The sequence below is a fragment of the Mastigoproctus giganteus genome, chromosome 13 (assembly GCF_048544385.1).
Source record: "Mastigoproctus giganteus isolate SK-2022 chromosome 13, ASM4854438v1, whole genome shotgun sequence".
NCBI lineage: Eukaryota > Metazoa > Arthropoda > Arachnida > Uropygi > Thelyphonidae > Mastigoproctus > Mastigoproctus giganteus.
The window spans coordinates 127,261,763-127,278,628 of record NC_143587.1 but is presented as its reverse complement, the minus strand read 5'-3'; the positions used below and the strand labels follow the sequence as shown (position 1 = coordinate 127,278,628).

Below are 16,866 nucleotides of genomic sequence, written 5' to 3'. Positions count from 1 at the left end.
TCAACTCTGTGGTACTACACTGGAAAGTGGTAGAGAACGAAAAGGACCTGGGGGTAATTGTGCAGGCAGATATGAAGTTTTGAGCAGTGCAGACAATCTGCAAGAGTAGCTCACAATGTCTTGTCAATGATATACAGGAATTTTTCTAGCAGGGATAAGGAGGTGATTATCCCCTTGTATAAGGCAATGGTCAGGCCACACCTCGAGTACTGTATACAGGTTTGGAGGCCTCATTTTAGGAAGGATGTAGAGCTGCTGGAGCGAGTGCAAAGAAGGGCAACAAGATTAATAATCAACTGAGAGGGCATAAATTCAAATTGAGGAAAGACACATGTAGGATAGATGTGCAGAAGTTTGCCTTTAGCCAGAGGGTAGTTAGTTGGTGGAACAGTCCTTTGTTGTGGAAGTTGATAGCCTAAATAAATTTAAGGACAGGAGCTGGACAGGTATTTGGAACGAACGGAGGGGTGAAATGGGAGCGTTTTTTTTTTATTTTTTTTTGGCTGATGCTGCATAAGCTTGCTTTCTTGCATCATATGCCTCTACTAATGCTAATCGCTTAAAAACCATGCTATAAATAGCAATGGATAAAGATTTAGTTAATTTGGCATGACAGACAACTTTCAGACAAAAACAGAAGTTATGAAAGTTGGGAAAAAAACAAAGAAAATTTAGAGTACTAAGTAACTGAATTTAAAAACAAAAAAGTAATTTTTTATACTTAGAAACAGCCTTTATAATGAAGATTATATGTGGATATAAACATAGAATAAGTACAGGAGGAAGTGTATGAAGCTAGTTAAAATACAAAATTAGCTGTTTAGTTTCCTCTTAAAATAAACTTGAGCAGTTCTCAAACTTATTTTAACCTTCCAATGACCACGTCAAAAATATAATGCGATAAAGATTTTTTATTTACTAAGTATACAAAATAAAATGCAATACAAAGCTAAATAAACATTTATTAGCAGAAATAGCACACAAAAAATTATATCAAACACAGTTGCTAAGTTAAATACTGGTAACAAAGTAGTTCTGTAACATTAACTAGTTTCAGTTGAAAGGTATTCTGCTGAATTGAAATTATTTGTTCTGGTTATTGCATGATTGGCATATTGTTGACATTATTACAGTGGCATGGTTCCTGCAAACAAACTAATTACACTTACTACATTTTTTCATGGTTTTTCTTACCAAGGTTCCTGGGGCACAAAGTACTGCGACCACATTTAGCACCAGTTCCAGGTGTTTTATTTTGCCCGTATGGTTCCTGTTTTTCCTCAGCATTCTCAGTTTCCAAAATTATACTAATAGCATTTTTAATATATTTGGGGTGCCGTTGTTGAGAACACGCAGCTATTAGCGGTTTTACCAAATTCATTTCTAATTCTTCAAGGAATAGGCATCTTCTAAAAGTTTTACCTCTTTTGTAATCTTCGTATTTCTTTGTGTACAGAACAAATCCATACTGCTGCCAAATATATATCACCAATATCACCAATGGCCAACACATAATGTTACAGGAGCATGTATATTCTCCTACCACGCGATCCAAAGTGTCTACAGCCCCTTTGCACACCCCAATAACACAACAATTTTATAACATTGACAGTCATGTGGGGTCACTAGGTGACCCCAATCAAGAAATTATTTTTTCTAAGTTAGGTATTTACATTTTTTAAGCAATTACCCCATAGAGATCTGGAAAAAGGTGAAAAACTTGGCTAAAAATAATGAAGCCTGTAGGACATTAATTGAGAAAAATATTATAAAAAAAGTAGCATAGTGATGCCACCTGATCATCGGAAGGTTAATATACAGGGTGATCCAAAAGTCAGTAAACAATCAAAGAATCGGTATTTCAGTGAATTTTTGACATATAGTAACGAGATTAGTGCAGAAATGCATAGAATTACATGGGTTTTTTTTCCAAAAGAATTTCAAAATTATTTCCAAATATGTCCACCAGGTGGCGCTTGATCTGTGACACCACAAAGCACCTCATTATAGTAAACGTTCAATGTTGCGGCCTTTGTTGTCAAGCACTGTCTGAAGACGTTATGGACAGCATGAAACAGCATTTCTGGAGGTATCATTGATACCTGCCTTCGTATAGAGTCTTTTAGCATTGCCAATGACATTGGGTGATCTCTATAAACCCATGACTTCCGGTAGCCCCATAACCAAAATATCGCAGGGTGTCAGGTTTGGAGACCTTGGTGGCCAATCATGCTGAAAGTGACAGCTTATCACTCAATTCTCTCCAAATGCTGAAAGTAACAGTTGTTTTACAGGAGAAGCAATATGGGATGGTGCTCCATCCTGTATGAATGTCACAACCTCCAAAGCTTGCCTTTCCCCCAAGCTAGGGATAATGCAGTTTCGTAACAAGTCAGCATAATGCTGACCTGTGACAGTTTCAAAACCAGAGCCACTGATTTCTTGAAAGAAAAATACCCTATAACAAAAGAAGAGGTGAATCCGCACGACATTGTTACTTTTAACTGATGCAATGGAGTTTCCGTGTAAGCGCAAGGGTTTACCATCGCCCAAATTCTGCAATTGTATGTGTTTACAGTGCCATTGAGAGAAAAATGGGCTTCATCCATCCAAAAAACATTTTATAGCCAGTTGTCATGTTCTTCAATTCACTGAAAGAACCATAACACAAATGCTTCCAGCTTTGCAAAATCGAGACGCCTAAGTTCTTGAAGGTGTTGAATTTTGTATGGATATCTATGGAGGAATACTCTTAGTGCTCTCCACACATTCCCATATGGGACGCCAGTTCAATGTGAAACTTCACGAGAGCTTGCTTCTTCATGTGATGATGATGATGCCATTAGAGTATCCATGTCTTCTGCAAATGCAGTCGCAGTTGTAGCACATGTTGATTGTCTTCCACTTCGTGGACGATCTTGTAACGAACAAGTTGTCTCAAATTTCTTAATCATCATCTTTAGTCCTGCAACAGTCATTGGTCCTTTAGCACGTCGCATACCCTTCAGCTGATGGAAGATTGAAAAGCTGCAGTTGCAGATTCAGCATTAAGGTAATAACATTTCACCAACAATGCTTTATCCAGTAATGATAAGATGACTGCTTAGCTTCTTTTCTTTTTCTGTCCCAAACATTCACAAAACTGCTTAGCTGTTGTTCTTGCAGTGCCTTTATAGCAGCCACTTGCACAATGTCATTCATGGTACAGTGCCACTTGGTGGACATATTTGGAACTAATTTTGACATTCTTTCGGATAAAACCCCACGTAATTCTATGCATTTCTCGCTAATCTTGTTACCATACGTCAAAAATTCACTGAAATACCGATTCTTTAATTGTTTACTGACTTTTGGATCACCCTGTATAAGGATGAAAACCAAGTAAGAAATAAGGGACTTGATAAACAATTAGATTGTAAGCAATGAGAGCTTTAAATTTATTTTTAAAAAAATAACCTGCTTCCATCTGTTATGGAATTAACAAATGGAAGCAGTGTAACACCATAGTGAAAATTAGAAAAACTCTTGGGGTAACTAATATCCTATCAAAAGTAAGTAAAGCATACTAAAGGTGGCATGGCACGTAAAAAGGATGAGAGAAAAGAGATTAGCTAAATAGATATTCAAAGCAAAAATGAATAGTAAAAGGCCCAGAGACAAACCAAGAGAAAAGTATCAAGCACACATTACAAGAAAGACAACTTACTCTAACTAAAACTAAAAATCATGCAGAATTTCAAGAGTCATCTTCTTATTCATATCCAACTCACCAGCCATCATTCTGAGGGTCAAACAACAGAATGACCCTCAGAATGATGGCTGGTGAGTTCTGAGGGTCAAACAACAATTGCTTGCCACAATTTCTTGAATTTCTGCAACTCTGTCTTCATTTCAAGAGGTTGATGGATGTGATGTTTACAATGACCCACTTCTTGGATCATTGTGAAGATCACATGTCCATCTTTGAACCATTTATACCATTCAAACATACTGGTACAACTTAACATTTTATCACCATAAACAGTTTTTAACATTTCATATGTTTGTGCACACAACTGATCTGAGTAATGTATAGTGATACTTTAAACTCACCCATATTTGCAGAGTTATCCTACTCTTTTCGTAAGGTTTCTTAACCTAAGAAATTCCATTAATTTGCTTACCTGCTTCTTTTCTCCACTGGGACTTCTTGTTTTCTTTGGGTTTTTTTTTTTTTGTTGAAGTATTAATTTATATTAATACTTTGACCTTTTCTTTAAAAACAGAAAAAGATAACATCTGTGTTTCCACAGATTTTATTTTCCTCATGTAGATGTATTCAATCTCTGGAGCGAAAAGGATGTTTGTATGAAAAAACAAAGCACACTTAAATAATATAAACAATGTGTACCTACCGAGCTACTGCTAAACAACAGAAGGCAGCATAATGGGGACATTCTTGTTGTTGCAATTCCTTTGACAAAATATCTAGAAAAAAACAGTGTGTTGTTAAATGGTAAGAAATATATGTCTATATATAAAAATTCTGCTGAAAACATTTTAACGTTTACTACTAAAAAATACAAAAAAGAAAAAATTAGTAAACGGTTTATAATATGAATATAATGTCAAAATCTTATACGATTTATGCTATAGGCACTACTTACAATTGATTCTGAGCATTAAAAGACAAAAAAATTACTTATGGATGCACAATGAGCATTTAAATTTGAAGTTTAAATCAATCCCATGCAACCACTTACACCATCTAACTTATGTGAGCTAAAGAGATCAGCAATGGAGACCAGAACTTTGCAAACATTTGCCCAGATGCCTGCTAAATTTGTAATAAAATAAATTAACATTCACTGTAGATTGGAGGCCTCCTCAACAAATCATACTGAGGGAAGGAATCATAATCAGCCAAGATGGTCAGTGCAAGCTGGCAGATCAACTGCATTAACAGTCAGGAGCTTGAACCTTGGTCTGTTCAAAGAGCATGTGCTATTGCACTCAGCTACAGAGGTCAAATTCATAACAGCAGCACAGTATGTCACTATTATGAACTGAACAGAAAAACATTTGTTGTTTGGTTAACTTCTACCTGAACTATAGAAATTATTATAATCTGCATTCACACTAAAGTGTTCCAGTAGTTAGGTAATTTGGTTGTTGTTGCTATTACTGGTTTAGCATTAGCATTAGTAGATGCATATGAGCAAGAAAGCAAGCTTATGTAGCATCAGCCAAAAAAAAAAAAAAAAAAAAACATTTCACACATCCATTCCTTCTAAATTGTGTCCAGTTCCTCCTCGAATTTATTTAAGCTATCAACTTCCACAATAACAGATGGAAGTTTGTTCCAGCAATCAACAACTCGCTGGCTAAAGGCAAATTTCTGCACATCTATTCTATAACTGTCTTTTCTCAATTTGAATTTATGACCCCTCAGGTTCGTAATCTGAGCAAGAGGAAGAATCAAATCAGAATTGAGCCTGCTCGACCTATTCAAAGTCTTATACACCTCAATCAGACCACCTTGCACCCTAGTCTCCAGATGTTGCAATCTACAGAACATAAGCCTTTCTTGGTAAGACCATCCCTTCGTTCCCCTCACCAATCTTGTCCTTCTCTGTACTTGCTCAAGCAACACTGCACCCTCCATAATATGATGCATCCAGACCTGTATGCAGTACTCAAGGCGTGGCCTGCCCATTGCCTTATACAAAGGGATAATCACCTCCTTTACCCTACTAGCAAAATTCCTGTATATCACTGACAATGCCCAATGCTCTGGCAGCCTGTCTGCACTGCTTAGAAAACTTCATATCTGATTGCACAATTACTTCCAGGTCTTTTTCATTTTCTACCACAATAAGTGTAGTACCACACAGTTTGTGCATTATTTCTACCCATATGCAGTACTTTGCAGTTGTCAATGTTAAATTTCAGGTTCCACTTCTCAGCCCATCTGCCCAACTTTTCCAGATCCCGTTGCAGTAGCACACTGCAATTACTGTCATTAACAACCCTGTCAACCTTTGTATCATCTGCAAACTTCGACCTTAAGCCTGATATACCTTCATCAATATCATTGATAAATATACAAAACAACAGTGGGTCCAACACCAAACCCTGGGGGACTCCACTAAGAACATTGGTCCACAAAGAGCAGCGTCCATTGATTACCACTCTCTGTCTTCTCCCATTCAACCACCCCTTTATCCATTGTTGCAACTTGCCCTTAACACCATTATGCTCCAATTTGTACAGTACTCTTCCATGTGCAACAGTGTCAAAAGCTTTCCTGAAATCCAAGTATATGATATCAAAATTATTGTTTCATCTAGTTCATTTGTAACCACATCATAGTATCCAATCAAATTTCTCAGACAAGACTTTCCCTTAACAAACCCATGCTGTGTCTGAATTATTACTGTAGTCTTGTCTAGATGATCCTGCAATGCATCTTTAACCAGAGACTCCATTATTTTCCCTGGAACATAAGTTAAGCTAACTGGTCTGTAATTACTTGTGACATCCTTAGATCCCCCTTTGTGAATCGGGGATATATTTGCACATCTCCAGTCCAAGGATGCTCTCATAATTATGGCTAAAGGTTTGCTTACTACCTTTGTCACCTCCTTTAATATAACTGGATAGATCCCAACCACACTGGGTGCCTTTCTTATGTTTAACTTCAACAATTTCTCCTCCACTTTGCTCTCAGTCATTAGAAAATCATTACGCACCCTCCTACAGTTTGATAAACTTCTGGCATTCTCCTTCCTTAATAACTCCTCATGTGTGAATGTAAACGCAAAATACTCATTCAGATTGAGCAGGATCATCAACACTTGAACCATTGATATCAAATGGACCAATCTGATTCATCCTTTTAGAGTTTATATAAGTAAAGAAGTCTTTGCTGGTTTTTTTAGCATCCTTTGCCAAAGATTTCTTGTAACCTGCCTTCGCTTGCCTAACCTCCTTTGTGACTTGATTTTACAGACTAGCTTATATCTGGCATAGGCTTCTGTGTCACCTGATAATTTATATGCATCCCATGCATTTTTATTCTCTGCCATGAGTCTCATTAGTTCATCTGACATCTATTTAGGATGTCAGATGAACCTTGAATGGCATTTCTTAATCAGTATGAAAAGCCTAGTAGCTTCCATGATTACTTCCTTGAATTTTTCCCATTTAGAATTTGCTCTTGGTAACTTCATCAGTTGGTCCCACTGTACAGATTTTAAAAACTGTCTGAGACCACTGTAGTCACCTCTACGAAAGCAAAATCCCTTCCCTTTACCCCTGATGGTAGTTATGTCTTTAAGCAAATTCCATATCAGTACTCTGTGATCACTACCACCTAGTGGTTCCTTTATCTGCAAATTCTTAATGCATGAATAATCACTGTTGATAACCAGATTAAGAGTATTACTCTCTCTGGTTGCCTCTGTAATGTATTGCTGTAGAAAACAATCATCCAGTAAATCCACAAAAATCTTGCTGGTGCGCAACAGCAAATAAGGCCATTATGCACTAAACAGTGTTAGAAAATAAACAGGTGTTACTGAAAGTGAGAGATGCACATTACGTGGGATTAAACATTATATTCTGTAATAGCACTGTATTTTTTTTTTTAGGAAGGTGAAAATTGCATTAATGTCAGATCTGTTGTCTCGAATTTGTTGCAAAGTAGGATTAATTTGTGCTGCATACCATGATAAGGTGGTTTGCCGTACTGCATTATAGAGAAGGCAGTCAACTATGATATGCTGTATTGTGACTTGAGCATGGCAGTTTGAACAGAAAGGTAGATCTGAAGAAGAAATAAGATAAAACTGAATAAGGTGTGCATGTCCTATTCTTAGTCTTGCAAGAGTGACTTCTTCCTTTTGATTTGACTGAAAACTAGATAGCCAAGACTGGATATTTGGTTTAATGATGGAGTCTGTTGCCTTCTTGATTTTTCCAAATGGTTTGCGAGTGAGTTATACTTCAATTTATTACAAGGCTTTTATAAAATAAGGAGATTTTGAAAGAAGCATCAACTGGTTCCACAGTAAATTTGGCTCATGGTCAGCACTCTCATTACCAGGTATACCAACATGGTTAGGGAAACAACAAAATTTTACTGCTTTCAAGTCCTTAGCTATCAGTCAGCAAGTTATGAATATGACCAAATAGGTATTTGTGATGTTTCTTTGGTTGCTTTAAAGTGAGAAGGGCACTGAGAAAGCCAGTGAGGATTATACAATGAGTAAACTGATGCTATTTTATAGTTTCCAGGGCCATTTGTACAGCATGCAGTTCAGCAGAAAGATGCTACACTCTAAAGGTAACTGACTGGAGATTATGGAGGATGGAAGAAAACAACAGCACTGATATGATGGTTAGTTTTGGAGCCATCTGTGTATATCTGGGCATAAGATTCAAATTTTACAATTAGTGATTTATGAAGCTGTTTTATATTCTGTGGAGAAACAGTAATTTTTCTCCATCCTTGAAGGGACAGAAAGCCCATGGAACAGTGGAACTAGAGGTGGCTATTTTAGAAAGGTGTAGCCAGCAATTATCAAGTAATGAGCAGAGATGTATGCCAGCAGGTTGATTTAACGATAAATAAATGGCATACAAGTTCTCCCAATTTGGAGTATATAGATATTTCCAAGCTGGATGCATGGATTGACTTTAAATTTAAATGGCATATTTAGTAGTAAAATTTGTCATCGTAGTAAGAGCAGAGGATTGCGGGCTTCAGCGGAAAAGGCTTTGAACAGGAGATGTGCAGTAGGCTCCAAGAGCAAGGTAGGCCACTGTGATGAAGAGGGCCCAAAAACCTCAAGGTGCTAAGTTTAAAAGAGTTGTAAACTGGAGATCAATAATCTAACCTTGATCTTACAATAGCATGTATACTGATAATAAGTGATAATGGTACACCTCAGATGATACGTGTATGCCATTAAGCTGATAATACTCTCAAAAGGTTTAAGTTCTTTAAACAGGTGCTTCTAAGCTGTTTGCTATGGTCAAACAGCTTAGAACCACTTGTTTGGAATGGAAATTTACTCATACCCAGCCAGTTCTGACAAAGAGTAACAAATCCCTTCCATCCAATTATTATCCTGTTGCACTTTCCTCTATTCTTTCTGAAGTATTGAAGAAATCCATTAACTACTAACTCCTAAACTATCTCAAAACCTTGTTTAATTAAAATTAAACTTAAAGTTAAATTTAAAACTGTTTAATTTCTTGAAACAAGGTAGTTCTAAGCTGTTTGATATGGTCAAGAATGGTCAATTTTTTATCTAAGGTTAAGCCAAGAAAAGAGTTGTTTGTTTGTTTCTTATTTAGGAGCATTAGCAACTAAGGCCATATTGCTCCGGGGATATGCGGTGGTCATTCCTTAACCTTTCTGCATCCTCCGTATTCGGTTGTCACGGGCTCAAACCCCAGTCTAATCAAGAAGTGTGTGCTATGCACTGCTGCTCCTGCCCACCTGGCTATGGAGGCGCCCACAAGAAAACAGAGAGTATTATAGCAGGTACGTCACAAACGCCCAGCTTTAGAACTGGGTCAGGATATAGATTACACCTTCTACAGAAATGAACTGTGACAATTTTTTCAGGTGATATGCCAAAACCATTATCTGCAACCCACTTTGTAATCCTGTTAAAAGTACCTTGCTTAGGTAACTTGAAGATGAACCAAGAGGTCGCTTGTGAGAGAATATAAGCCAATAAACTAGTGTGAATAGCAACACTGTATCCATTTAACTTACTCCATAAGTACTGGACAAAATTTATCAAAGTGCAATAGCCTGTTCCAACAATTAGCCACTTGCTGGCTGAAGGCAAACTTCTGCACATCTATCCTGCAACCATCCTTTCTCAACCTGAATTTATATTACCTCTCAGAAAGTGGAAGAATCACATTCATCTTACTCAATCCAGTCAAGATTTTAAACAACTCAATCAGATCTCCCCACAGGTGCCTGGCCTTCAGACACCAAAATTTGCAGAACTGAAGCCTTTCTAGCTAAGAACACCCCTTTGTTCCCTTCACCAATCTGGTTGCCCTTCTCTGCACTCGATCCAGCAGATCTACATCCTTCCTAAAGTGAGCTCTCCAGACCTACATATAGTACTAAAGAAGCGGCCTCATTATCCCTGCTAACCAAGTTTCTATACATCATTGAAAAAACACCATGAGCTGTCCTGGCAGCATGTCTGTACTGTTCGGAGAATTTTGTGCCTGACTGCAAAATTACCCCAGGTCTTTTTCATTCTCCACTACCCTGAGTGTAGTACCACACAGTTGGTAAGTTACTATAGGGTTACTGCTACCCACATTCAATACCATGCATTTGTCAATATTAAACTTCAACTGCCATTTCTCAGCCCAATGATTCTATTTTCCTAGATATCGTTGTAGCAGCTCATCCTGGTGACTATCATTAACAACCCTGCCAACCTTTGTATTATCTGCAAACTTCGACATTAAGCCTGATATACCTTCATCGATAAATACTGAAAACAACAATGGATCCAGCACTGAACCCTGAGGAACTCTACTAATAACATTAGTCGATGAAAAGCAGTGCCCAATGATAATCAATCTCTGTCTCCTTCCACTTAACCATCCCTGTATAGATAGCAGTAACTTGCCCTTAATGCCACAATGATCCAGTTTGTACAGCAGTCTTTTATGTACAAAAGCCTTACTGAAATTTAAGTATATAAAATCAAAATTATTTTTATCATCCAGTTCCTTAGTCACTGCATCACAGTAACCTATCAAATATTTTTAGACAAGACCACTCCGTTGACAAATCCATGCTGCAATTGCATGCCTGTCCAAATGTTCCTGCATTGCTTCTTTAAGCAGCGATTTCATTATTTTCCCTGGAACAGACATTAAACTAACAGGTCTGTAATTACTCATATTACCTTTTGATTCCCCTTTATGAATTGGGGACACAACTGAACATCTCCAGTCCATAGGAACTCCACCAGAATTCAAGGATGGTCTCCTAATTATGGCTACGGGTTTGCTGAACTGCTTTGCAGTCTCCCTTAATATGACTGGATAGATCCCATCCATGCCAGGTGCCATTTTATGTTCAGCATCAACAATTTCACTTCCACTTTGCTTTCAGTTATCACAAAGTCATTTAGCACTCCGCTGGATTTTGATGAACTTCTGACATGAGTACTACCATAAAGAATTCCTCATGTGTGAATGTAGATGCAAAAATATCTATTTAAGTTGTTAGCAACCTGAGCAAGACCATCAAGAGTTAACCCACAGACACCAAGTAGCCCAATGTCATTCAACCCCTTCCTTCCACTATTAATATATGTAAAGAATTTTTTGCTGTTTTTTTGCATTTTTTGCCAGAGAATTCTCATAATCTGCCTTAGCTTGCATAACCTCATTTGTGACTTGATTACTGACTAATTTATATCTACCATAGGCTTCTGTATCACCTGATAATTTATATGCATCCCATGCACTTTTTCTACTCTGCCACGGGTCTCAATAGTTCATCTGACATCCATTTAGGTCTAAGACTTGAACAGTATTTCTCTGTCGGTATGAAAAGCACAGTAGCTTCGTTGATTACTTCCCATTCAGAACATGCTATTGGTAACATGATCAATTAGTCCAACTGCATATAATTTAAAAACTGTCTGAGACCTCCGTAGTCACACTTACAAAGGTAAAAGCCTTTCCCTTTACCCTTGACAATAGTTATGTCTTAAATTGAATTCCTCATTAGTACACTGAGATTGCAGCCACACAGTGGGTCTCTTACCAGCAGAATCTTATTGCATGAAGAATCACTGCTGATATCCAGATTAGCATTAGTGGAGGCACATGATGCAAGAAAGCAAGCTTATGCAGCATCAGCCAAAAAAAATAATAAAAAAAAAAAAGCTCCGATTTCACCCCTCCATTCATACCAAATACCTGTCCAGCTCAGCCTTAGATTTATTTAGGCTATAAACTTCCACAACAAAAGATGGAAGTCTGTCCCACCAATCAACCACCAGCTGGCTAAAGGCAAACTTCCGCACATCTATCCAACAACTGTCTTTCCTCAATTTGAATTTTTGCCCTCTCAGGTGATTATTCTGAGCAAGAGGAAGAGTCCCATCAGCATTGAACATGCTTAAACCATTCAAGGCTTTATACACCTCAATCAGATCACCTCGCAGGAGCCTGGTCTCCAAACACTGTAATCTGCAAAACATTAGCCTTTCTTTGTAAGAGCAACCCTTTGTTCCATTCACTAATATTGTTGCCCTTCTCTGTACTCATTCCAACAGCTCTACATCCTTCTTAAAATGAGGTCTCCAGACCTGTATACAGTACTGAAAGTGTGGCCTGACCATCACCTTATACAAGGGTTAATTATCACCTCCTAATCCCTGAGACCATCTACACTGCTCAGAAAACTTCATATCTGTCTGCAAAACTACTCCCTTTTCGTTCTCTACCACTGTCAGTGTAGTACCGCAGAGTTGATACGTCACTTTGGGGTTACTGCTTCCCATATGTAGTACTTTACATTTGTCAATGTTAAACTTCATTTGCCACTTCTCAGCCCATCTGCTCAACTTTTCTAGATTGTGTTGCAGCATTATACTGTCATTAACAACTCTGTCAACTTTGTATCATCTGCAAACTTGGACATTAAGCCTGATATACCATCATCAATATCATTTATAAATTCAGAAAACAACAATGGACCCAACACTGAACCCTGATGGACTCCACTAATAACATTAATCCACTAAGAGCAGTGTTTGTTGATTACCACTCTCTGTCTTCTCTCACTCAACCATTCCTTTATCCATAGCAGCAATTTGCCTCCAATACCACACTGCTCCAATTTGTGCAGCACTCTTTCACGTACAACAGTATCAAAAGCCTTTCTGAGATCCAAATATATATCAAAGTTATTCCCTGCATCCAGTTGCTTTGTGACCATATCATAGTATCCAATCAAATTGGTCAGACAAGACTCACCCTAAAAAAAACCCATGCTGTGTCCGAGCTATAACTGAAGTCTTATCTAGTGGATCCTGCGGTGCTTCTTTTACCAGTGCCTCCATTAACTTCCCTGGAACAGAAGTTAAACTAACAGATCTATATTTTATTATTTGACACAATTCTATACTTTATATGACACAATTACTTGTGTCACTCTTTGATCCTCCTTTGTGAATTGCAGTCACATTTACACATTTCCAGTCCATGGGTACCTCCTCTGAGTCCAAGGAAGCTCTCATAATTATGGCTAAGGGTTTGCTTACTTCCTTTGCTGCCTCCTTTAATATAACTGGATAGATCCCATCCACCCCAGGTGCCTTTCTTATGTTTAACCTCAACAATTTCCACTTTCCTCTCAGTTATTACAAAATCATCTACCTCACTGCCAGAGTTTACTTCACCTCTGGCATTCCCCTTCCTGAATAACTCCTCATGTTTGAATGTAGATGCAAAATACTCGTTTAGTTTGTTAGCCACCTGAACAGGATCCTCAACTGTTGAACCATCAATATCCAGTGGCCCAATCTGATTCATTCCCTTCCTTCTGGAGTTTACATAAGTAAAGAACTCTTTGCTGTTTTTCTTTGAATCCTTTGCCAAAGATTTCTGATAATCTGCCTTTGCTTGCCTAACCTCCTTTGTGACTTGGTTACAGACCAGCTTATATCTATCGTAGGCTTCCATGTCACCCATTAATTTATATGTATCCCTTGCATTTTTCTTTTCTGTCCCATGTCTCATTAGTTCATCTGACATCCATTTAAGCCTAAACCTTGAACAATATTATTATTATTATTATTATTATTATTATTATTATTATTATTATTAGCTATATTGTGCAAGGAAGCCTGAGGCTTATGCTGCACCAGGCAAAAAAAAAAAAAAAAAAATCCCGAGTTACCCTGAGAGAGAGAGAGAAATAGAAGGGAATCACCAAGAAAGAGAAGAATGATGATATCCAGCTCAGGAACCTGGGTGTGTCAAGCCCAAACTCACCAGATGTGAGCCCCCCAGCTTCCAAGATTAATTCTTTGAATGCTTCCCATTTTGAATTTGCTGTTGGTAACATCATCAGTTGGTCCCTCTGTATAGAATTTAAATACTGTCTCAGACCTCCGCCGACCGGGCTAGCCGAGTGGGTAAAGTACCTGCCCGGCAGCCCAAAGGTCGCGGGTTCGATTCCCGCCTCGGGCTTGGATCAAAGTACTGCAAAAACCTTGGGAGGTGCAATATGGCCACAGAAGCCGATGTGCCAACAACTATCAAATCAAAAAAAAAAAAAACTCAGACCTCCGTAGTCGCCTTTACGAAAGCAAAAACCCTTCCCTTTACCCCTGATTGGTAGTTACCTCTTTGGAGTAAATCCTACTTTGGCACACTGTGATCACTGCCACCTAGTGTTTCCTTTATCTGCAGATTCTTAATGCATGAAGAATCACTACTGATAATCAGATCAAGAGTATTACTCCCTCTAGTTCTCTCCCGAACATGCTGCTGTAGAAAACAATCATCCAATAAATTGACCAACTCACACACTAGCAAGTCCAGTCAATATCTGGGAAATTAAAATCCCCCATTACAAGACTCTTTGATTTACTGACCCATTCTGTATTTCTCTGTTCAGTTGTTTATTATACTCATCAGAGTCATTACGCATAGAACACACTCCTACTCTCAATTTTGACTCGACACTGCACTGTCCAGTGATCAAGAATTTTATTTGTTTCTTAACTAATAGCATAACCCTTTCCTATCCTTCCTGTACACATTGTACTCCCCAGATTCCACTTCTGCATTCCTTATATCTGTGTGACACCATATCTCTGATATCCGAACAATATCAGCCTTTGATGTTTTGACCAGCACCTCAAATTCATCAAATTTATTTACTAAACTTAGCAATGGTGTCCACACAAGTATACGTGTACTTGTTCCTATTCTTGGCTACCCTGACACAATCCATGTGTTTACTTGTACCATAATGACTCCCAGCAGTCTCTGAAATCCCCTGCATCTTGTTTTCCATGCTGCTGCTCATTCCAAACGAAGTAGTGCAAGAATCACTTTTACCTCTGCACAGTGGCTACTGTTAATCTTTTAGTCCATGTATCCCCCATTCTAGCAGTTTTCCGATCCACCTAACACTGCCTCGATAGCATCAGCAAATATTCTTGCACCCTTTCTATTTAAGTGTATCCCATTCCTGTAGAAGCAGTCTCCTTCTAACAAGCACAGACAGGCTGAGAAAAATTCTACCCCTCAAGCTTTGCACAATCTCTCCAGAGCCGAATTGATCAACAAGGCTCTCATCATATACTCCTCCTATCGTGTCTGGGCAGAATTGCAGACACTTTCAAATTCAACCCTAATTCACGGCTTTTTTTCAACAATGACCTGTACTCGTTTAGTAATTCCGCCGGTCTCCTACTATTAATATCATTAGTGCCAACGTGTACAACAATATCACCTTTTGTGCCCTTAAAAGATGATATCTGCACTACAACGTCATCAGCCTCTGCCCCTGGCAGACATACCCTTCTCCTGTTCCACCTATCCTTTTTAAACAATATGTTCCACGTTTCCCTGACAATAGAGTCACCGACAACTACTAGTTCCTGTGGGCCTAGTTGTTGTTTGTTTTTTTGGGAGCATTAGCAACTAAGGCCATATTGCTCGGGGATATGCGGTGGTCATTCCCTAACCTTTCCGCATCCTCCGTATTTGGTGGTGACGGGCTCGAAGTTCCTGTGGGATCAGTGCATTCTGCCTTGGGGGTTGCCGCTGTGTTGCATGATGTTCAAGTGCAAGCTCTGGCATTTATGTGGGCAGATCAAGAGTATTGCTTCCTTTTGTTGCCTCTCTAACAAGCTGCAGTACAAAACAGTTATCGAAGAAATCCACAAGTCTTGCTAGTGTGTGTGACCAACCTACAATTTCCAGTTAGTAGCAAAGTTAAAATCCCCATTATGAGACCTTCTGATTTGCTGTATTTCTCTGTATAGCTGATTGGTATACTCATCACTCATCAAATTCAATTCATTTGTTCCACGAGTCATTAGGCCTATAACATACTCCTACTCCCAATTTTGTTTTCTCAGTGCTTATATCACACCAAACCGACTAAACTTGGCAACCTGACTAAACATTGTCACCAAAGTCGAGTGGATTCAATGCCTTAGATTTAATAATCTGTTTAACTAAGAGCATAACCCCTCCACCTCTCCTGTCCTGTCTGTCCTTCCTGTATACATTGTACCCCCCCATATTCAAATTCAACATCACTTATGTCTGAGTGACACTATGTCTCTGATATTCCTACAATGTCTGCATTCAGCAAATTAATCAGTACTTCAAATTCATCAAATTTATTTACAATGCTCCCTAGCATTAGTGTACATGCACGTGTTCTTACTCTTAGTTACCCTAACACTGCCCATGTATTCATTTGTTTCATGATGACCCACAGCCCCCTTGCTTTCCAGGCTGCTGCATGTACCAATAGTAGCAATTACAAGAATCACTTTCACCTCTGCCTGAGGCTCTAGTTAAAATATTAGATTGTGTATCCTCCCCCATGATGGCAGTTTACCAACCCACCTATCACTGCTTCGATAGCATCAGCAAATATTCTTGCACCCCTTCTATTCAAGTGTATCCCATTCCTGTAAAAACAGTCTCTCCTGTTAACAAGCACAGACAATGCTGAGTAAAATTCTACCCCTTGTGCCTGGCACATTCTCACCAGGACCGAATTGACTGGGAAGGCACTCAACATATACTTCCTCGTATAGTATTGCAGACACTTTCAAATTCAATTCT

At 38.5% G+C, this 16,866-nt stretch overlaps 1 protein-coding gene across 2 annotated transcripts in view; it reads right to left on the bottom strand.

The window, feature by feature from the left end:
• The window catches only part of Hap40 (Huntingtin-associated protein 40 kDa), a 246,830-nt gene that overhangs the window by 176,110 nt on the left and 53,854 nt on the right, over positions 1-16,866 (bottom strand). For both annotated transcript variants that reach the window (XM_090387399.1, XM_090387398.1), the window contains exon 3: positions 4,395-4,467. In XM_090387399.1, coding sequence (XP_090243525.1) covers positions 4,395-4,467 — 73 coding nt within the window. The remainder of the gene's footprint in view (positions 1-4,394; positions 4,468-16,866) is intronic.